This window comes from Cololabis saira, chromosome 12, assembly GCF_033807715.1.
Source record: "Cololabis saira isolate AMF1-May2022 chromosome 12, fColSai1.1, whole genome shotgun sequence".
Lineage (NCBI taxonomy): Eukaryota > Metazoa > Chordata > Actinopteri > Beloniformes > Belonidae > Cololabis > Cololabis saira.
The window spans coordinates 18,374,447-18,398,409 of NC_084598.1; the positions used below are offsets into that span (position 1 = coordinate 18,374,447).

Sequence of the window (23,963 nt, forward strand, 5' to 3'; positions counted from 1 at the left end):
TACTTTGTTAGTTTCACAACCTAGTAATGAACACCTTAGCTTCTGCAAGTGCAGATCTGTACGAGAGCAAAAAAGACAAAATGTTCCACTGCTGCTTTGTCTGTCTTTGCTTATTTCCTATATGTTAAGACTGTGGGATAGAATATTTGCATCACAAAAATTCCTAATTACAATCTCTGAGAGAATGCAATATCAGCAGATCTTTGTCTATGTCTGTGGTCCCCACGTAACATAAATATATCTTGCATTGAAATTAAAGGGGCAGAGGAACTCTAAGGATTACTCTTCAAAGGCCTCTTCCACAGACCTCAATCCTAACATCAGATTCCAAGGATAAAACCCCAGTTTCAGGCCTGCAGTTCAGATCATTTATGCCTGTGAATACAACTACCTTAACATCAGGGGGGCTGCAGGTCCTACTGTATGTCACCCAATCCCTTGTATGAATCCTGTATATGAGGGTCAGTCTGAAGCCTGAACCAAACGCTCAGGCTTTCGGAGATAAGCCAATGACATTTCCACTCATACAGATCCACTTTGAACATATAGTTATGATTCTGTTGTCAACAAAGTCCAGTTCCTGCGAGGCACCTTCAGAATTCAAGACATAACCTTTTTCAGCATCACCAGTGAAAATAGAAAAAGGCATAGGTCATCCACAGCTTGTGGACGTCATTTGGAAGTATATAATCTGAATAAAGAAATCTTTATAAACTGTTGAGATGTTTCAAATATGTGTTTACCTATACAGGAAACATCAGAACATCCTGTGCACTGGTCACACTGCCAATAAAAGCTTGAAACTTGTCCTACATCCAACATATATGCGTTTCATGCTGTTGAGAGTTGCTGGGTGCACTCTGGACAAGTCTCAGATACATCCATTTCTATATTTACAGTATTTATTTGTTTACTCTTCCCTCTTTACTTTGGACTTGGTGTGGTTCTGTGAGAAAAGGAGATGTCATTTCTATGAGTGTATACTCCTTACTGTGGACCATTTAGTGGGAATCAGAATCTGATCAGTAGTTTAATGTTATTTGAATCTGCTCAAACACACAGATACAGTGTTGACAAGGTATCCCAGTTTGCAGCCAAAGTGTTCTCAATAAACTACACCAAAAATATATTTTATTGTCCCTTTTCCAGTCATTCATATTTGTCATTACATTGAAACAGTAAAATCACAAAGCCATCTTATTGTCTATTCATATTAGCAAAACGATTATCAATTTAATAAAAGTTTATCCTTTCTTCCAAAGGGAAATTGTATGTTGGAGTAACTGACGATTTTCTTTTCTTTTTTTTTTTTGCATTTTTTAGAAAATAAAAGGACAACAACAGAATAAAATAACAACAAAACACACACACACAAAAAAAATCCATCAAACTAAATTAAAAACATTATACATATATATCATTTTGTCAATACATATAAGATTTCATTCAGAGGATACCTTATATACACTACATGGACAGAAGTATAGACATGTTCGGAGACAAAACATACACAAAAATCATGTTATGGGTCATTAGGGCTATTGTTTGTTGTGTACCTCAACCATTTTTCCCAACTTTATTCAAAAATATAAACTTGATTTCTAAGTCTCATTGTTATTTTTTCCATTCCATATATGTCATTTACAAGCTCCTTCCATTTAGAATTAATTAAATTATCAGCCTTTAACCAATTTCTTGTAATTTGTTTCATTAATGCTACTCTTAAAAAGTGAGTATCTTTCTTCTGGTGTTTTTCCAAGTAATAACACCAGTGGATTTTTATCAAAAGTAAAGAAACGAAAATATTCTCCAATTCTCTGAGTTTTCCCAAAATTCACTTATAACTATACATGACCAAAATGCATGACTGTGGTGCGCTATCTGCTCCCCGCATTTTCTCAAACAATTTGAATTTAGATCACATTTGTACTTACTTTGAATTTTGGGTGTCCTAAAATATCTAATTAAAATCTTCCACGCAAACTCCTTCCAATAATTTGAATTAGTTGTTTCGTATATGTTTTTACACATTTGTTCCCAATCAACAGAGGAATTATTACAAAGAAGTTCATTCTCCCATCTATTTTTAACATTAAAGGGATTGTGACATGAAAAACACATTTTTCTTGATTTTTTGTGTTTTGTTGGGTGTCTTGACATCAATTACACCCAAAAAACAACAAACTTTTAACATTCAGTGTATTGTGTGCTTTCTGGGATTTTCCGCATAACTGTGCAAAAACGGCGCATGTGGTTTGGTGGCGGATCGTTACGTAACGATCCGCTAAATCACCGCCCCCTCCACCCAGCTCCCTGCCTCCGCTCCTCTCCAGCGCACCATAAAGGCTGATTTATGGTTCCGCGTTACACCGACGCAGAGCCTACGGCGTAAGGTTACGCGGCGACGCGCACCATACGCTGAACCCTACGGCGTAGGCTCTGCGTCGATTTAACGCGGAACCATAAATGAGGCTAAACAAGGAGCTGTTTAGAGCCTCTTTTGTTCTAATCACCGGAGGAAAACTGCTAAGAAGACCCGCGGCCACTGACTGGACTTAGGATAAGGGGACAGTGCTGCTTGCATGCCTTTATTTTTATGATTGTTTGCTGTGGTTCGCCCTCCTGCTTTTCCGTGCATGCTTCGCCTGTCGCTCTCGGCAACTCTCCGACGCCGCTGTGAGCGTATGGTTGGAGGAGGAGGAGGTTTGGAGGAGGAGCGGAGCAATGATTGACAGGAAAGGGGGGAAAGGAAGCATTTTTCACGGCGCAAAAAAACACTGTAATAAAAAGCCAGGAAAAAGAGTACTAGAGTGAAGTTTTTCTTGTTACACTCTTTTAGACACATTTGAGGGATGTTGGCCAAGACTTTTAATAGTGTTAAAAGCATGTTAAAAATGATGTCACAATACCTTTAAGATCAATTTGCTTAGCTTTATGGTCGATTTGTATATCTTACTTAAGAAATTTCGTTTTAGCTCCAGAGTCATATATTTTAAGCATATATTTTATCAAAGGGTTTATATCTTTAGTAGATTTCTTCTTGAAAGAAACTGACGATTTTCAAGTCTCTTCAAATAATTATTTCAGATCATTCCAACGGTGTACCGCTGCCTCTCGCTTGTGATGAGCTGGGAGAGGCTCCAGCAGACCCCTGTGACCCTGCAAAGGATAATGCGGGTATAGATAATGGATGGATGGATGGATGGATGGATGGATTCCAAATGTGGTCAGGAAGTCAGCTCCTGCAGCATCTCTGTTGCAGCAGACTGATGAGGCTCTGGTGCTGAATCGCTGTGACGTGATGCTCAATGTTATGAAACATCCTTCTATACACAGTGAGCTGTAAGGGCCCCAGAACAGCCCCAGCCCTGGTTTTCAGTTTGATTGTTGTTGGGTTTTTTTAATTTGATTTTATTGATTGATAATAACAATTACAGAATATCCGTCCATCCATGATACCAGCTCATTTTTCTTCAGAGTCACCAGGATCTCTGGGAGTCTGCCCGTGCTCTTTCCGGATGAAAAGCATGGGCAGACACTGGACAGATAGAACTAAATAAATTAAATTAAATAATTTATGACATGATTGTAATACACTTTTATCATCTGTTTTCTGTGTAAAATATAGTGTCAGCAATTATTAAACAGGTTACTTGGGTGACACATGTTTTAGATACAGAACATTTCCCAGTACCTCACAAGTGGATAGAGCAAACCTGTCATAATTTGAAAAGTTGTTCTCTTCTTCACAATAAAACTAACTGCAGCAAAGAACGGTTGAGCTGGGAACTGTTCTGTGTCTGTGATATTTTTACCAAAGCATATCATTTCATTAATACCTCAAAGAAAGGGAACTTCACATCTACACCATGACCTTATAAATGTGAATATTTAACTTGGATCATACTGTATATCCATACATTACCAAATGTCTTCATAAATCATCAAGTCAGCTCAAAGTTTGCAGTTGATGCTTTTTCCAGATACATTTTTGCACTCATTATCTTTCAGTACATGGGGATCTGGTCAGACCTGCTAACATCAAATACTTATTCTGACTTACATGATTCCAGATGCTCTGCAGATGTCCTGCAGCAGGAGCACAGGTTTACACGTCTGTCTGAAATACTGGAGCTAGTTGACATGCTCAACCATCTTTTCCACTATTTTATCTTAGAAAATGTCCAGATTCTATCAGGAGATTCATTTTGTTTCAGAAAACATCAGCAATGAAATACAATCTGTTCAACAAGATGCATCAGACACTACTGATGTTCTTTTAGTTAGGTAGTAAAATCTAATTAATTGTGCCGAAGCGCTCCGAGCAGTGGCAGTGTGGGCTTTTGAAGTTCCAGCTAAGCATCTTCATCAAGACTCCTCCCAGCCGTCTGCAAAGCTGCTGCACTACATGAAACAACTTCTGCTCATTGGGGGCCGCACAGATCTGACCATCTGCTGCAGACCACAGCAGACGACAAACACTTCCATCCCATAATGAAGGTTGAATACAAGGATGACAAGACAAGAACCCTGAGACGTCTGAATGTCAGTTATTATACAACACAACATAAAGATATCACAGAGTAGCACGTGGTTTAGTGTTGATATCCACTGCTTTTACTGGAGAAACATGGAAATAATGAGAGTAAAACTAGTCTGCAACTACCATCATTATCTTTTAATAGTGTTATCAAACAAGACAGACATATAGCCATCTCAACTTTCTTTGATTTGACTAAAAATCAAAAATTCAGCTATACAAACAATTTTTTTTTTTTTAAAGTAGAACACCAACTAAAGCTACGTGGCCTCTCGTGTGAGAGGCTAGACTACAGTCAACTAGACATGATCACTTATGTTAACACAACATATTAACCAGTTAAAAGAGCAAGCAAGACCTTGTTTAATATAATATATTATCGCTATTTGACATGATGGATTGTTTTTCTTTCTTTTTAAACTACATCTACTCTGGAACTGTACCTATATATTTTGGACCTGCTTTTTTCATAGAAAAGGCACAGAAACTTTATAAAAAGAAAAAGATGTTTGCTTGGGGAAGGTGACTACAAAACACTGATTCATTGAATAATGTAAGCTTGCTAACAATTTATGTATCATATACTGTATATCCACACCTTCATACAAAGTTTTTAATGCATTGTTTGCTTTCTTACGTAGTCTGAAAAAGAGTTCAAATCCTGGAGCGATCAAACCTAAATCTGCCTTTGAAAAACTCTTGAGTGCTAGAGGATCACCTGAATTTAGATTCTTTTTAATTGGTGTTTTGTCATTGTTGTTTCCCTGATAGGTTTAAAGTTGCACCCTTTTTTTCATAAATGCTGTGATTAAATAAAACTCTTAAAAAGAGAAAGGAAGGATAGACCAAAACAACTGCAACTAATCAAAATAGTTCTAAGTCATTTCTGTATGATCAACTATAAATTAATATTGAGCACTCAGGATAAATACATAGTTTATGTTGCCATCTGGTGGAGGACTGTCAAGATATCTGGGGTATCTGCGTTACTATGGTAACACACTGAACCACATGCTCCTTCTCTGAGTGCAGATTGTTTGGCCTCTGACATGAGGCAGTCGTGTTCAAATCATTATACTGTAGGAATAAGAAGAAATAATGTTGACATAGAGTTAATCTGTTTTTAATTCCCTATACATAGCTGAACCATAAAAATGTAAAAGGGTAGAGGAGGAAACAAACCCTATTACTTAAATTTCCTTTCAAACATTTCAATGTAGATTGAATAACTCAAGACATTTCATGTTTGGTCCTGTCAATTTCATTTTATTTGTTAATTTACATTAATTTGTGTGTCTCAGGCCTGGTTTCTCTGCCACCAAATACTCCACGGTATTTTGAGAAGCAGAGGCGGATAATTCAGGTGCGGTAAAGTAAAAATCCTGTCCAGCAGTTGTCCAATCAATCCCTAAAGCAGCTCCTCTGCAGGTACAGTAGATGCTCGGTCCTTAGTGAAAACACCGGTTCAACATATTAGAGGTGGATCCAGAGATTTGGCAGGGTTTTACTTCTGAGAAGGAAAGGCAGCATTAAAACATAGCAAAGCTTTTACAGGACTGTCGCAGGCCTGTCGCAGGCCTGAAAGGCACATGGATGTATATTGACTTAATGAAGCTGACAAAACAATATTGTGAATTCATATTGTGATTTTTTTTTTTAAATAAAGCTAAATATACTATCATCAGAGGTTGTAATTCCACTCTGAGCATTTTACTGTACTACACATATGCAACGTCTATAATTACAATTGTTTTTTTTAAGATAAACATTTTTTTATCAAAAGTATATGTTATATAAATATTAAATTAGAAGCTTGCAAACTTTTGTAGTTCTTTCCCTTTAACAAATGAACAACTGTTTGTAACCAGTGAGTAAAATCATCTAATAATTTTTAAAAGATAATGAAGTGCTTCATAGTTAGTTTGTTTTTTCCTGCGTGTCTTGTGGCCCCACTGAACATCCCTCAACCCCTCTGGTTCATGCTGATGCCAGCATGATGCTGTGGGGATGTTCCTCTACCAGAGAGGACTTTTTAGGGTGGAGATGTAAAGCAAAATATAGAATCATTCTCCTGGATCAAGGGAACACGTACACTTCCAGGAAATCTCTCTGAAAGCCTTGAGGTGCATCAGTTAGATTGATCCTGAACCCTGGACATGTGTGTGTAGCATCGAGTGCAAAGGGGCTTGAAAGCTTCCCCCACAAAGTCATAAAGGAAAACTGCAAAATAAATGTTTTCCAGTCTTATAGGATCAAGACATTCAGACCTGAGGAGACGTTCCCCTCAACGGTGCTTTAACCAAGTAGGTAAAACGGAGTCTGAATCTGAGTGTGGATGGGATGTTGCAGTCAAAACGACAAAAACGTGTAGATTGTTGAACATGCTGATGAAGAGAAACCCAAGTCAACTTATCTTCCATTACATCCGAAACAGAATCCAGTGGTCATCCTGCAGACGGGCCCGCTAGGTGGCGCTGTTACACCCCGCACCTGGTCATGACTCGGATGTTGAACAGATCAACACTTACAGCAGAGCTGTTATAAAAATAGATGATCTGTAGTCGACCGAAGGCTTTTTGTACTGCGCCACGTGTCATGACATCATGCTTTCTTGCAGTCGGGCTTTTAAAAGTGGTTCAAATTGAAAATGATGAATATTAGACACTTATACCCATATTTATGTAATCACAAGTTTCCCTATATTGACTGTAAATTCTCAACACTGAGCGGTGCTGCCTGAACGGTGTGTGTTTATACTAAAACAACCCCCCCTGCAGCTATGGGCCACAGCGGCGTCAGCCACCGGGGCCTCGGGGGCCTCGGGCCCCGGGTGCCAGGCTGGATCCCCGGCGAGGGTTTACCACGTTGCCACCGCTACAGCAAACATTACCTCTGCCACCACGTCTTACACATGCATACGCCTCAACTATGTCCGTGAACAAGAAGGGAGGCTGTACTGGTTCAGTGCTGATTAATAATAACCACAATCATATGCTTTTAAAAAAAAAAAGATTTTCCCAAAGCTGTGAACATTCTGAACTAAAACTGTACTGCCATATCTGCACAACCATGAGCTACCTTATACTTTGCAATATTATTTCATTCATTTATGTGCAATATTCTTTCATTCATTAATTTTTATAGTGTATATATATTTATATTGTCTGTTTCTTATTTTGTTTTTACATAGCCTTTTACATGTGTGCACTTTTATGGAACTGCTGCTTAATCTCATTATACTATAATGACAATAAAATCTTTCTATTCTATTCTTTTCTATGCTGTATTAATGCACCTTTCAATAACCATGTCTACCTCATACTGCTGCACCTTTCACTTTTTTTATTGTATATATGTTAATAAGAGCCTTTTGTCTATTCACTGTTTGCAACTATTTAAATCTGGGTACAGTGAGCGAAATAACCTGAGTCAAATTCCCTGTCTGGCATGTTCAAACTTGGCCAATAAAGCTGATTCTGATTCTTCTGATTATGAAATTGTAATTATCTACATTGTCAATACGTGTGCTTTAAGACGACTGATGATCCACGCAGTCTACTGTACTTTTTGGGTATGCTCTCCTTTAATTTATTAAAACAGGCTAGACACTTTTTGTCCGCCTTAAAGTGTCATAATGACCGTACCCGTCAATGTTTAACTAATCATTGCTCGGGGGTCATGTTCTGGGTCTCCGGAAACGCCCAGAGACGACTTGTGTTTTAATACAAGCCACATAAATAAAATTGGACTGAAATAAAAATGTAAATCTATTTTTCTTCATTAAAATATTTAAGATACCTTGCAAACATTCAGCTCAAAAACACCTGTGCAGCATTAACAAATCTCTTTCTCAGAGTAATGAAACAACTACATGGACCGTTTAAACCTTTACTTTTACTATGTGCAGATTTCCATGGCCATACTCACTCAGACAGGCTTTAATTCATCCAAAATGACTCCAAAATAAAAAGGACAATTAAAAGAACTAAAGATTTTAAAAAACAAAAAAATTCCCATGTCCACTCAATCATTTAAATGATGCAAAATCAGCTACTGTGCAACTAAACGAACTGCTTTCAACGACTTTGTGAAAACCAAAGGAGGTGAAGTTGTGCAGGACTTTAGTCCAGAATTTGTCTCCACTTAAGGCAGGTGAGCTTTAAAAGTCATCTTCATTAAAAACCAGCAAGGGTTGTTAAAGGGTGTGCTTCACGTCGCAGAATCCACATCCAGACGCACGTGTCACCTGAGCTTTCTTCAAAGTCCATTCATCGTTGTCTTAGGTAGGTGTGCGTGCATATATTTACAACAAACCAAATATCAAGCCAACATAAAGCCTCTGCATACTTCATAATACATGCAGCGATGTACCCTATGCTGACCCCTTCATTTGTGCTTTGCATTATTTGCCACTCCCTCCTATAGTTAATCTCAGATGATCCTTTCCCTCTCTCTCTGTTTTCTTTACAAGTTTAATTGACTAGCATTGCCTAGTCAATATATATGATTGTATGTACATCTGTTGACCTGTACTAGCAATTTTATGCAGAGCATTTCAGCACATTGAGTGCTTGGACTAATTTGTATACTTTTGAGGAAAAGGGTGAGGAGCAATGCTGACTGAGCCTCTAAAAAACAGGCAGTCTGGTGGAGGTCAGAGTACAGGCATTGATATCCTCGGTGTGGGTGGCTCTGTGCAAGGATGGCTCTGAGGCACTGCGGTTTATCTTAGGGAGAGCGTGCTGGAGGAGCTCTATGGAGGACAAGGTCTAAAAGAAAAAAGAAAAAAAGAATCAAAGGTGAGTCGGACAGAAACCGTGTGAAGTAAACTTGACATGTGAAAATACAGAAAGATCACCTGTGGAAAGAGCGGCCTTTCATCCTTCAACTTCTTGATGCAATCAGCCACCAGCCTTTTCATAGCTTTGGGGCAGTTCTTGTAGAGCTTACTGAGGTCTGGAGACAAATAGCCTCTTCCCACCATGAATATAATCTGAGGGTCAGAAAATGAGAGGTTTCTGAGTGGAAAAGACATTTTAAGGGATGTTTAAACCTGAACAACAGTGTGTGTGTACACCTGATCATCTATGAATCAGCAGCTCATCTCAGAGCTACTTTATAAATATGGCCTGAGAGTCTCAGGTGACAGTCATCTCAAACATTGCAGCTATTGTGAAAGCATGAGTACATGATGCTGCAGAGATAGAAGATGATGGGAGTACTCTCTGTCCCTGCCAGAATAGCTGAGTGCAAAGTCATTCTATAGTATCAAGTAGAGGAGGCTATAATGACACATCATAAAAGGTACTTTGGACACATTCTGAAAAGAATTTTAGGTTTAGTCCTAATAAGACCGACATGATCCGCGACAGATAAACAAAACCATCGATGCACACAAATGCATGTGCACCCACGTACCCCTTTTCTCACACAGGGTTGGATTACAGGGTCTAAAATTAGCCCGGAGACTCCGTGGCGTCTGCCTCTGTTGCATGTTGGGCCTTAGGCCACACCCTCAACCCCCTTCAGACAGCAACACAGTGGCTTTTCACCTCCTTCTAGGTTGGGTTCATGCCCTAACTCGCAAGCCAACTTGAGCCAATATAAACATGTGATTGTGGTGTTCCAGCTCTGTGTGGTGTAACCAGGTCTCACAAGGTGCTAAAAACACACAGCCTTTAACTTGATCTGTGAATTTCAAAAGGCGTGGTAGAGAGAATAGTTGACACCAGTTGCATAAAATCTCCAAAAAAGTTTCCTAAAACCAAACAAAAACTTAAAATTGTTGCTGGTCAATTTGTTGGAGCTATGTGTTTTCTGCATAATTACAAGACAAATATTTGTTTCTTAACCGATCAGCTTCATCACATTTTGTAAATTTTGCACAGCTACAATTTGATGCAAGCAACATGCCTTAAAAAATGTGAGAGGCATGCTTGAATAAACTTATCATTGTTAGGTTTCCCTTTCATTTAACAATCCTCCTTAATCATTGGAGACACTAAATGTTGCAGTTTTGCAGAATCTGTGCACATTCTTGTAGAGTACAAAGACTTCAGTTTCAGTCAGAGGTCATTGTTGCATGACGATGCATCATACACTCCCAGTAGAAGCCAGATATGATCAGCCCAAGCACACACAGGCTGTCTATGAAGACAGCGGCGCTGCAGAACGAGGACTGACATTTGTCAGCTGAACTAATCATGGACCTCCCAACACAGGATGTCACACTGATGGTAGCACGTCTTTTTCCAAGATTCACCTCTATATCAGTGGTATCATCATAAATAATTCAAGTCACTCTTGCAATGAACAATGATGCAGGAAAAACAGTGTGCTATGTCAAGATGAAACACAAAGAACAGTCTTTCATCTGTGTCATGTATGTTTTTAAACTTGCAATAGCTTATTTGCCCTTATACGTATAGTACTTTCATTAAGATATAGATTTATCTTTTAAAGTGCACCTGACTTTACCTGATCTCTGTTTGCTATCTGGGAGTATGGGAGTTCTCCCGTCATGAGCTCAAAGAGGACAATTCCATAGGAATAGACATCAGACTGGAAGCTGTAGGGATTGTTATCCTGCATCCGTATAACTTCAGGAGCCTGTCGACAACAACAGATTAAATCAAATCATTTATTTCATTCTTTTGTGTGCAAGTGTGCATTTTTTTTCTCAACTCAAAATAAAAAATAAAAAAAATTTGCCATCTAATTTTTGGAGCAGAATTACCCTCAAAGTTGTTCAACACTGATCCACTGCTCCTTTATGAAAACGACATTGTGCTACTAACCATCCAAAGAATGGATCCAGATGGTTGCTCCACCTGATGTGAGCCGCTCCACCTGGCCTTCACCGTAGCAAGACCAAAGTCCCCGATCTTCACCGTTAGCCCTTCATGCAGGAAAATGTCTGCAATGCGGTCAAGGGATAAGAGCTAAAACACACTTAGGAAAAACAGATCGTAGAAAGTTTTTATATGAAGGTGCAATTTTTTTTTTAAATATATATTTCACATACAGATGTTTTAAAGAAATAAAATAAGAATAGAAAGGATACTGTTGGACTTCAAGTCGCGATGGATGATGTTCTTTGCATGCAGATAACTAAAATAAAAAGGGAAAAAAATTAAGATTATATCTTGTTTTCCATTCATCATCATCATAAAAAGTTCCCTTTTCTCACAACTTACTCCATGCCCTGAGCTATCTGTCGTGCAACATCTATGAGCTGGATCATCGTGAAACTCGTCTCCACGACATGAATGTGTTTGTAAAGGCTGCTACCCTCACACCACTGAGTCACAATCGCCAGGTTGTCCTTCGTCATGTAGCCCATGAACAACAGGATGTTGACATGTCGCGTTTTCCTGCAACCAGAAGCGGCGGGAAGAGGAAGTAAACATACTGAAGATACTCTGACAAAAAGGTCAGCAATAAAGAGGATTCACTGAATTCAACAGTGAATCCTCTGTTGAGGATTAATTGTTGAATCAGTGTTTAAAAAAATAAAATGTTTAAAAATTGAGCCAAATGTTTAAGTGTAATCTTACCTCAGGACTGCCACTTCGTTTCTGAACGCCTGGAACTGTTCTGGTGTCGGGTCAGTCACCTTTAAAATCTTCACTGCCACATCCCCTAGAGCAAAAATACTCAATCTTGATTCAACCCGCGATACAGAAATCAATCCAAAAAGCTCATATGAAAACCAATTTTACATACACTAGATTATTCTCCAATCATTTTTACACCATTAACTTGTGTCAAAATGTGATGTATGGTATGTCATTATGAAAGTGTTTCCTGTGACAGTGCCCTACCCTTCTACCCTGCATTCTTACCATGCCATTTTCCTTTGTATACTGTACCAAAGGAGCCTGAACCAATGCAGGAATGCAGGTACACTTCACTGGAATCAATCTCCCAGTAGTAACTCGAGTCTCTCTTGTCCCGGGGCCTCTGCATGAACAGGAATCAAGAACATTCAACTGATGACACATATTATGGCTTATTATAAACCTTTATTTCAAAACGCAAACTGAAATAGGATAGAATACTGCACAAGAGAAAACGCACAACTTACAATTTTATTTTTCTCCTGAGTGTTAAAGGACGGAACCCTCTCTCGCCTGTCAGGTGCAGGAGCCTTGGATTGGGAATGAGACCAGCCGGTGGGGCTCTGGTTGGGAGAACTCCCCGCTTTACCAATGACAGAACAAAGGAATGAGGACGTTGCCGAAAGTTTACCATGCAAAAATACAGTAATTTACACGGTGGCAAGAAAGCAAGAAAAAGTATGTCAACTCCTTGTAATTAAGTTTTTTTTTGCATGAAGTAGTAATGAGATGTTATCCGACTATCCAAGTCACAATAAAGGACAAACACAATGTCCTTCAGGTGACATTTTGGGTCAATTTTTAGGCTTCAATGACCAGTCTCATCTAGTTGAGAGTTAAAACATTACCCCCAACTAATGAGCTAATTTTAGAGTTAAATTTAAATGCAGCAAGTAGCATTTCCACCGGTGTGATGAAAGGGGGGGAGGATTCTTTACAGGAAACCACGTTCAGAATGAGAAATTTCTGATGGTGTGATGCAGCACAAAAATGTGTAACACTTACCAGAATCATGATCACGCATTGCATCCTAAGAAAGGGAAGACAGAATGAAAGAGAGAGAGAGAGAAAAAGGAAACAGAATAAGTTTGATAAGCTTATCAACAGCAACACAGTAAACCACATGCCATGCTGCCACTCATGGTATGTCTGTGGTTTGAAGATGTGAATGCAGATAGCCTGTCCATAAGGCATGCCAGACTCCACACAAACACTCTTGCTTTCTAACCTTTTCTGGACTCTCAGATGAGGCCTCAACAAAAGACTGGGAGAAGTGCACAATACCTACTTTCCTCTTCAGCCAGAATCTATGGCACCAGGAGCTGGGAGAGGTATTCAGGCAGTCTAACTACTCCCAAGTAGGGTACAAAACGACAGGCGGGGAGACAGAAAGGAAAAGGACAGAGCAAAGGAAAGTGAGGATGGAACAACGGGAAAAATAGCACCCAGGACGGAACACAAGGGAAATGGAAAGCACAACTCAAGATGGACTAATGGAGCAGTGGTGGAACAACGCAGAAACAGGAACTGAACAAACAAAACAAATCTTGCTAATACTCTGAAACAAGACTTTACGTGTGGAATTAAAAAATACATTCAGCCCCGGTCAGGTGACTTAAAGCAGATGAAGATCAGAGTCTTAAAACCATTAAAAACAACAACAATTGGCTGTCGTGAACATCTTTCTCTCATCTATCAAAAGCTGTTGAACCAGTTAGCCGTTGTTCTCGGTTGATTTAGGCTGACGCCGTGTTCGGTGTAATGAGTGGTTTCTACAAACTCCTGCAACATTAACAGTATTATTCTTCAATGCATGAATCTTAAACACAAAATAAAATGCATATAGAAAACAATTAATTGTATTGTAACACAGCTTTTCTGATTAAAATACATCTAACTGAGCTAGAAATATGTTTAATACCAAAACCTGCACCAAGACTTGATTAAAAATGCTGACTTATGAGGAAAAAAGATGAAGCATGGACTATAGCAACGGCACAGTTAGCTGCCTACGAGAGAGAGACATGCTCCCTGCTGGATAACCTGGATCAATATATGCTCACTTGGGGCCCCTTTACTACTGTAACTGGTTGCCTGTGGGTTAATGGTTGCCTTGACGATGCAGTGTTGTCGTTGACCTAGTGTGCTTGTCTGTGTCAGTGTGGTGCTCTGTGGTTGTGTTTATTTGTTCTTGTTTTCCAACAACAAAAAAAGGAAACAACACCAACTTAGTGAGTAAACATGTTTGGCCTTGATGGCCCTCTGATTGAATGAAGGGATTTCTGTATTATTTGTTCTTTAAATGTTTCAATAAAACATTCTTTACAACAAGAAATGCTGACTTATTTTTGCTCACTTTTGCAGGCATAAAACAAATAACCACATTTCTAGTTTTAGTCCTTATCCTTACGTGTGTTCAAATGCAATACTTCTTGACGAGACAATGTTGTCAGCTTTCTTCGAACTGTTCTAAGCGTGCACTGATGTGTGGAGAAGTTGACCGGGGAGGATTGAACAGTCTAACTAGACAGATTCAGCTGCATGTCCAGCATCAGTACAGTGCAGCTCCCTTGCTAACAGCTATGGGCGGCAAGAGGCAAGCAGGAATGGTTAGAAAGTATTTATATCACTTCACACTAATGTAATCAGTGTCTTCTTAACATAATAATTTCAGACTGAATACTTGTGACCGATTCTTTGGCCTCACAATGGGTGACGTCATTGTTTCCTTGCCATGAAAGGATGAGACTCCAGCTGCGTTCATTGTTCAGTCGTTCTACAATCCGACCATAATGAAGTGCATGATTTCATCTTCTCAAAAACTAATAAGTTTTCTTATTTCTGTATTTCCCCAATACAGCATTGTTACATTATTTAGAGTGAGGGAATAAGAATAATAATGTGTGGTGCAGGCAAATTTCCTGTTTTCCTCCACATCCTTGTTTACAGCTTTTTGTCTACCCCAGGAAGTGGAAAAAAGAGGGATCAGATCAGAGTCTTTCTGGAAAGCGGTTCTTACATTTAGGTACCGAGACCAGGAACAGGGAGAAATGTTCTGCAAAGAAAAGCCAGTATGAAAGGCCTATAAAGAGACAGTAACGGCAACACGGAGATGGTAGGAATGAGGTACGTGAGGCAAGGACAACACTGAGGCATGAGATATTTTAGGAGAGACTGCCTTAACCTGCAGGGGTACTTAAGGGGGCCACAGGGTGTGTAATTACCTCAATCATGCTGCTGTCTACAGGCAGGGTAGTGCTACCCATGTGGACATTGGGTGTGGAAGTGGAGCGCTGCCTCTGGGAAAGACCGCCGCCTGTGGGTGGGTACGTGGTGTCATTGAAGGCATGAGAAGCAGAATATTGGTGGGCCGAGCTGTTGGGAAAAAAAAAAAAATAGTTCACAGTCACTTCTTTAAATCTGGTGGGTGTGGTAACTTTGAGCACTGCTGGTTTCACTGTCATTTTCTTTAACTTTCCTCATTTAAAGACTATTTATCTATTCAGGTTGAACCATTACTACACTAAATATGTGGAATAATACACTTAACAATATAGTAAGAACAAAAATGTAAAATTGAAAGATGGCTTTTTGGGGATTACATTCCCCTTGAAACATTTTGTCAAAGTTAGTTAATTAGTTAGTTAATATTCCCAGGCTAATGAATTAAGCCAAAGCCTTGCCAATCCTCGAGTTACTGAAGCTGATTTTTCTGATACACTTATACACTTTAGTGACAAAGATGAGCGAGTGATCATCACTCCTGCACACACAGCACCAACCCCTCGTGAACAATCCTGTTTACCAGCACAAATCTGTTTCTTAAGAGTATTATTTCTACATGGAGCAACTTGAGACTTTGAAAGTGCAAATTTGGCAGCTCAGTGTGTGTGTGTGTGTGTGTGTGTGTGTGTGTGTGTGTGTGTGTGTGTGTGTGTGTGTGTGTGTGTGTGTGTGTGTGTGTGTGTGTGTGTGTGTGTGTGTGTGTGTGTGTGTGTAACCTTTTTTATTTTGCTTCTGAAACAACTGATTGTTTTCATGCCCTGTTACATTAGCCTTTGCACTGGTAAGCTTTAAAGCTGAGAGTGCAATAAAAAGCAGGATTTGATTCAATTAAGATTAGGGATTCTTTAAAAAAAAAAAATTAATTACAACATAACTACAATTGTGCTGCACTTGAACACGATAGACCCTGCAAAAACTGAAAACCTGTCCACACATATCAACTTCTATTTTGAGTAACATATCCAACACTTCAATTTCATTATCCAGTGACCTACATTTATAAAAGCTACGGGTAAGTATTTTGTCATTCTGTTTGTCTGATTGATTAGTACCACTCTCTTCAATATTCAACCATAATTCCAATTGTGCATGGGAAAAAAATGACTCCAGTGTCACCATCCAAAACTCCTTCAGCAATCCTCTGGACAAGAGGAGAGACAAAGAGAAACAAAACCTTCTAAAAAAATAAAAAGTTCAAACTCAGGGCTCACTTCAGCAAAAACTATTTTCCCACCGTCGTGGCTGTTGTGGAGTGTTTCGGGTTTTTGTGAGCATCGTGGACAGAGCAAGAACAAAAACTTCACTTCACCTTGGAAACCGTGGCAGCCGTCGGTTTGAGGATCCGCCCTCACCAGGTGTTGGACACAACCTGAAGACACCAGCAGAAGGTTAACAAGTCCCCGCTGGGGAACGTGCCAGTGTTTAATCAAATAGTAGGTAAATGTCATCAGGTACACTGGCTACGTGGTACAAAGCCTTATTTCCTCTTTCTCAGTGATAGGGGATCTTTATATGATTACAGTATATCCTACAGCCTGCATGCAAAATAAAATTAAAAGGCCTCTATTCAGCGTGCTAGCACTCAAAGCCATGTACATGAGCTTGTACATAATCAGACTTATGATATCAGTCTAACTGGATTTTCCTTTTATCTTAGCAACACCTAGATGGGATATTACAATTTAAATTACATAAAGGTTTCCTTGCAGAGAGCCTGTTTGGGGTGCCAAGTACACCTGTTCTTTTCCTCTACCGGTATAATTAAGGTGCTCATCTGCTGCTCTACTGATGTCAATCAGTGTTTAAAAATATAGTTACATAAGTCAGTGACAGTTCATTTATGTTTACTTTTTTTATTGCTTGACTCATATACTTACAGGAGCTGTCTTATATTGCTCCAGTCCACACACATCGTGGGCACTTTGGTGCTACAATGCTCGTGGAACTTGTAGCCACATGTTTGGCAACGGAATCCATTCAAAAGAAACTTCTGGCAAATATCACAGAACGCCAACTTCAGATATGTTTTCCGGACCTGAAAGTAAGAGAAAATATCCTAAGTTTATTTTCTCTCAGCAGTAACATCTTATGAGTTGAAGATATTTTAAATGGCTCCTGTACGTACAAAGTTATGTGTCGTCAAAGGAACATGGTCTAAAACCTCCACCTGCAGCTCTTCCCCGATCAGCAAGGCTGAATCAGTATTCCAATCCATCCTTACTTTTTTACTGCAAGAGGGGGAAAAAAAAGAACAAATTATCTCCAATATGGGTGGGGGATGTATGATATATACGCAAGGTCTGATGTGTTTTTGTTTAAATCTCCACATCAGTCCTGAGCTCACCTCGGTCCTGTAAGCCTGAAGACAGCACAGCACTGGGGCTGCAGACCTCGCACCTTCAATGCTTTGATCAGGCAACTAAAGAGACTCATGCCTGGTCGTACATTTACCTGAGAAGGACAAGCAAAAATATGTTTTTTTTTACACCTATAAATAAATTCCTCCCGTGCTTCTTAGCCTTATTTAGTCTTGTTTCAAAACTCACCACAGTGCGTTGATGGTTTGGGAGGTAGACACGAATTGTGCTGCTAGTCTTGGAGTCTGACATCTTGCTGTCGTCTGAGGAGCGTCGCTGGCAGGTAAATCCCTGGACCATGGTCGGGGAAAGGCAGGGGCCCTCGAACGCAGAGTCCTTCATTCCAAAACCGTTGCTCAGGGTCCTCCACGCTCCCTGAAGGTGCTCCATTAGAAAAACAAACGCTCACAATAGTCTGTAGGGGGGAAAAAAGTATAATGTTTGCACTCATTCTTCTCTCTGGTGACATTAATGGTGTCCGGACTTCATAAAGCACTGTATCTTTTTGGGAGATTTAAACATTTCAAATTTCAAGCCTGAAAAAACGAAGGCACTTAGTTTGGGGGCAGCAGTGGTCAGCAGGGGGAAAATAGGCAGTAAAGAAACAGATTTGGGTTATGACATCAACAACTTAATTGAGGTTATTGCTAAACATAATCTCGCCAAATGCAACCCTCTTGGATTATGCTTCAATCATTTCTGGGGGGCCATGACTGCTTCGAAACTGTGATGAGAAAGTAAAGAACATTTAACTTCTGGCATGTTTAGATGTCTACATGCACATTAAACTTGAGCTTATAGCCCACACTGTACAAAAGTATAAAGACACTTTTTTTGCACAAAAATTCAACTTATTGAGTCAAAATTCAGAAAAATTTGCATCTAAGCTACGCGGTCAAAGTTTAAAGCATACAGCAAAGCGTACCCATACAACGTCCAAGTAAAACACAGGAAACGAATGAGATCAAATTTAATGATAATCTACAAGCTTGCGTTCTTCTTAAATAAATTATTATCAGCTAAGACTAAAAACCAACATCACTGGCAACAGCTCCAACTGAATGCACCATCACAACCAAACACTCCCACATGTGTTTTGTTTCCAACACAAATTGTGGTGGCACAGCAGCCTGTACGCAACCTTCCCAGTGCGTGGCACTCACTCGTTTCTTGTATGATTGCACCCTACAGAATTGGTTTTTACTGCATTACACACAAAAACAGCCCCTGAGAGATTATTTACAGCAGATGTACTGGTTCATTAGTTGTGGAAAAACAACAGAAACCACCTTCTCCAACCATTTTCCTGGAAATATGTCACATCTAGATAAAAGTTGGAGTCTCATCTGATTACAATAGACCTGCGTTCAGTTATTCTGCTCCTCACCTGTGGAACAAACTTATTGTAGACCTGAGGTCTGCTCCAACTGTAGATCCTTTAAATCAGGCCTAAAAACCATTACTGTTTATTGAAGCGTAATCTTAAATCACTACTACTACTACTACTACTGTCATTTAGCAGACGCTTTTATCCAAAGCGACTTAGGCCCAATCCCAATTCTCCTTCACTCGCCCTTCTTTTCTCCACTCGCACTTCTTTTCTTCCCTAAGCCCTAAAAAAGAAGGGGGAGATTTTAGGGCACTTGAGATCTAGGGCACTTGGCCCAGGTGCCTGTCCCAATTCTCCCCCTACCCCTCGTTTTCATCCCTTCCCTGATCAGGAAGCTGAGAGCCAAAAGCTGTTTTAATTTCAGCTGTAGCGCTGTTAATATGGCACTTTATTAAGTTTTAATATTTTTTCAGGTATAATGGTAACCTTAAGATCCCCAACCGGGGCTCAGTTTATCCAAATAACGCCTGTTAAGAAATTTGACCCGATGTTTTCGGAGATGAGAAGAGCCGCCGGCCCCAGGGAGCAGCCTCAGCTCACAGCCGGAGAAGAGACGTCTCCGCCGGGTCAGGCTGCTCCGTCAGCCCCGGGAGAGACACTCTCTCCCGGGACGCAGCTCTGTTGAGAATCACGCCGGCTGAAATAAATCATTTAGGAATATGTTGGTTTAATAGATGAAATCTAACAGTTGTAGCTACGCCTGTTAAGAAATTTGCTCCGAAATTTAGAGATTTCTGTCTGCCGGGTCCGGAGCTTGGGTCCGCGTTAAATCGACGCAGAGCCTACGGCGTAGGTTGCGTAACCTCCGCCGTAGGATCTGCGTTGGTGTAACGCGGAACCATAAATCCCTTTATTCTGGCGTGATCTTCCGCAACTTTATCTGAAAGTGTGTAAATTACCCAGATAACAGCGGGATTACTTTGTGGTTTCTGAAGACTATTATATCAGAAACATCCAAAACAAATCTGACGAGTCACAGGATTATTTCTATTTCTCTGAGACCAGTCTGCCTGTTTGCCTTCGGTCGGCGAGTCAAATCGACGCAGAGCCTCTTTTTTTCATACCCCCTCGCTCGCCAAGTCAGCATCTGAAATCCCTCGATTTGAAGGGGCTATTCTCAGCCCCTAGCCCTCGTTATGCCCCCTCCCCCTAGGTGAAAAGAGGAATTGGGACACCACTACCTTCACGGGAACGCGCAAAAGTTAGGGTTAGGGAAGAAAAGGAGGGCGAGGGGGAGTATTGGGACGCACCCTTAAACACTTACCTGCTGTACTCTACTGCCCTTACTTTTTAACAACTTGTGCTTTTTATTATTTTACCTCCTTTCTTATCATTTTATTTGTTATTTACTGTTTAATTGTGTCTTGCCGCTTGTAATGTTGATGTAAAACACTTTGATTACCCTGTGTTGAATTGTGCTATACAAATAAACTTGCCTTGTCCACACGACATGAGCAGATTTACAAAACCACCCAATGAAAATGGTTCCCGCAGGTCCTACAGACATAAATGAAGGTGCGACCAATGTCAGCAGGTCTGCATTATTTGGCAGTGAGAAGCTGATAATATATTCGTGTGACTTTTGAACGCTTTCAAACAGATTTGAAAGAAAAACCAGACAAAAAGGACCAGAAGGAAGGACAGCTGCGCTGACAGCAGTGTTTTCATAAGGCCTGCAGTTAAATCGACGCAGAGCCTACGGCGTAGGGTACGCGGCGACGTGCAACGCACGGTGCGCGTCGCCGCGTACCCTACGCCGTAGGCTCTGCGTTGGTGTAACGCGGAACCATAAATGAGCCTTAACTCTGAAGTTTCCCGGAGGCCCTCGCTTTCTTCTCTCTCTGCTCCAAACGCTGCAGGTTTTCCTCGTCCGTGTGCGTCCCGGAGAAGCCCCCAAACTAAGCCTTTCTAGCGAAATCCCTAGTTTTAAGAGCAGGAACGGTTAGACTGTGCATTGCTCACCAAGAGAAGTTAAAAAAGTTGCGCTCCGCCATAACTTCAGGAAAAAGCGGCGTCGGTGACATCATCATACTGGCAACGCATTCAAGGAAGGAAAAAAAATGTTGAAGTTTGGAAAAACAAAAAAAAAACCACGTTACATCAAAATAAAGTCCTGTATCCGGTGGATGTTACATTAATGTAAGAAGACGTGAAGGTCATAGGCGGGTCTCTTTTTTTACAAACCACCGACAACAACAGAGGAAAAGTTGTGGTCTTTTTTCTCCCGTCGAGGTAAATGCGGAAAGAAAAAAAAAAGAAAACACGTCAGTCCCTCGACGTCAGGATTTTTTTTTTCTTCCTTTTTTTTTGTAAAGCCCAGCTCTGCCTCCTCTAAAAGTAAAAGTTGTTCGGGCTTTAAGATGATGTTTGGTAGTTAAGGAGAAGGTGAAACCGCCTGAGATTAGAGTCGTGCGTCTGTGTGACGCCCCTGATTGAAACAGGACCTGCCAGCATCTCCCTGCTGCTGCAGCAAGTTATGCCGCGTTCCATTTACCTCGGAAGTGGGGATTTCCCAGTTCCCAGTTGGATTTTTCAACTGGAACGCCCCTCGAAGTGGGATTTCCCACTGGGAAAGTGGGAGAGTCTTCACCACCCCCGAGTTCACATTCCAAGATGGCTGCCCCGGTTGTAAACAGTAGAAGAGAGCTCTGTAAAAATTCGTAGCACTTCATTCTAGTTTTGGTCACACTAAATCAGTCGTATACAAGTATTGTTCGGCATATATATGCTGCTATAGTGTAATTTACATTTTTCATGTGGTATATGCGAACTACAATCTTGTTTTCCTACTTTGTAACTGGAACGCTGATAACTCGGGTGTGACGTCATTCCCAGTTCCGACTTCCGAGGTAAATGGAACGCAGCATAAGCCCTCCCACTCCGGCACACTGTTGCTCTGGCTCATAAAAACATAAAACTCCGTTTTTTAAATAATTTGTCTGTTACTGGAGTCGTATTTAACGTATACATTGCTCAAAGACGTAGACTTTTAAACTACACTCTCATTTTGCTCATATTAAAGATGTATAATTTTAGTTTTTTGTTTTATTGCATATGAAACATTCATATGTTTTAAACTACACTTACAAAAATAGCTGAACGTTTTAAAACGCAAATTAAGCCTGAATTATGGTAACCATAAATCAGCCTTTACCCGTTTGTGGCCAAGGAGTAATTTCTGTCATTGCCCAGCGTGCCATCTAGTGGTGATTAAGGGGTATTACAACATATTTGGAAAATTCTCACGGTTCACGTTATAGCTTACATATTTTGTCAAAGACACTAAAGACCTCTGGTAAGACATTTAATCACACTAGAAAATAAAAAAAGTTAATTTTAATTTTTTAATCGAAATGTTTTTGTTTTGTATTCACACTGCTGATTTCAATATCTTTTTGTACATTATAACCATTTCTGACATCAAAGTTCACAGATTGATCTTTTTCAAACTGATCCAAAAACAACATTATCATGAACCCCTATCCATCCCCACTTACCTTGTGTTCACCATCTCTGTGGCATCCTTTTCTGGGTCCCCTGAGGTACCCTTGTCCCAGATGGCTTCAAGGTCCTTTTAGCAAGCAGGAGTTGACATCATCTGACAATAAAACAACCTTATTGACATTCCAGTTTGTGTGTTCTAATGGGTTTAGCATATACCGGTACTGTTCCCACAAATCAGCTCTGGAAAATTTTAACAAGATGGCTACACAAACCTGTGCTTTGTTCCAGCCTAACATCAAGTTGTACATGAATTAACATATTCAACGTTACAATTAACTCTACTATTACAACATAAGCATTTTTTAAAAGATGATCAATATGACTGGTAACAGAATGACAGAAACACCAAATACTGTTTCTGTGAAGATGAGGGCAGGGCTTTGTCATTGTGGAGAATTTTAAGGTGTCCAGACCAATATGCCACATGACCGCTATGTTTCCAACAGCATGATATATTATATATCTCTTAATCGATTCAAAATGAACACACAGCAGGTTGTTACAGTTCTAAAGGCTTCCATTTAAAGGTTGTGAGCGACAAAGTGAAGACTTCTGACATGCGAACACACAATCTCTTAGCTTTACACTCAAAGCCACCTTAAGACTGATGAAAGCATCTTTTCCATTTATTGATCCGAAAAAGCACTCAGGCCAGTTAGCTGAGATGCTTAAAGCTCAGACAGATTGTGTCTTTATCAGTCCTTTTGCATTCCTCAAACAATACATTCTGGCCTCTTTAAAGACTAGAGGTAATATAATGAGAAAATTGACAAATGATCAGATCATATGTACTTGTTTTGATATTATTTTGAGACTATTCACTCTTACATTCAGTTCTAAGATCTTCAGTTTTTCTAAATAGTTCCTTAGATTTGGTTTATGACTGACAAAGAGGCATTTACAAACAAAAGTATGATTTGTCTTTTCAGAAATCTTTTAAAAATTCGAAGAAAAAAAAAAGCTGAGTTGTTTCTCTGTCTGTTATGTACCAGCGTGCATGTATTCAGTATTCATCTGACTATTCTTATGAATGGCTCTGAGCTTATAATTTAAAATTATTATGGTTAAGGGTATGTTTCTTGGGTCCTCTGAGTCATCACTTGGATATAGTGTTGTTTTTGTTTTGCTTTTTAATTATTATTAGTGTTACACACTGAAAATTCCCTTCTCACCTCCATATACTTCCATATAAACTGTCAAATGTACCCAATACAGAACGGATCTAGCACTGACTGTAATCAAAACTATAATTAAATATAATTCTTCAT

General features: G+C 39.8%; 1 protein-coding gene across 3 annotated transcripts; it reads right to left on the reverse strand.

The window, feature by feature from the left end:
• Nucleotides 1-5,778: 5,778 nt before the first annotated feature.
• On the reverse strand, nt 5,779-21,634 carry raf1a (Raf-1 proto-oncogene, serine/threonine kinase a). 3 transcript variants are annotated; one of them, XM_061735813.1, is made up of 18 exons: nt 21,154-21,634; nt 17,991-18,216; nt 17,789-17,895; nt 17,570-17,672; nt 17,322-17,479; nt 16,754-16,813; nt 15,384-15,534; nt 13,448-13,507; nt 13,165-13,189; nt 12,627-12,742; nt 12,385-12,502; nt 12,097-12,181; nt 11,737-11,913; nt 11,604-11,650; nt 11,338-11,456; nt 11,018-11,149; nt 9,399-9,533; nt 5,779-9,309 (listed from the first exon to the last, which is right to left on the reverse strand). In XM_061735813.1, the coding sequence occupies exons 2-18, from the start codon at nt 18,189-18,191 to the stop codon at nt 9,169-9,171; spliced, it is 1,935 nt and encodes a 644-aa protein (XP_061591797.1). In that variant the 5' UTR covers nt 18,192-18,216; nt 21,154-21,634; the 3' UTR covers nt 5,779-9,168. The 3 variants fall into 3 exon arrangements, with proteins under 3 accessions (XP_061591797.1, XP_061591796.1, XP_061591798.1); XM_061735812.1 differs by having other exon boundaries at nt 13,388-13,507; XM_061735814.1 differs by lacking the exon at nt 13,448-13,507 and having other exon boundaries at nt 21,154-21,633.
• Nucleotides 21,635-23,963: the final 2,329 nt, after the last annotated feature.

Bases quoted from the DNA above. Each gene is read 5' to 3' on its own strand.
- raf1a (XM_061735812.1), bottom strand. From the start codon at position 18,191: ATGGAGCACCTTCAGGGAGCGTGGAGGACCCTGAGCAACGGTTTTGGA. The intron at 12,503-12,626 runs GTAAGTTGTGCG...CTGTTCATGCAG, and splicing joins CTCAGGAGAAAAATAAAATT to AGGCCCCGGGACAAGAGAGA. The intron at 11,150-11,337 runs GTTAGTAGCACA...TGTTGTCGACAG, and splicing joins CTGGATCCATTCTTTGGATG to GCTCCTGAAGTTATACGGAT.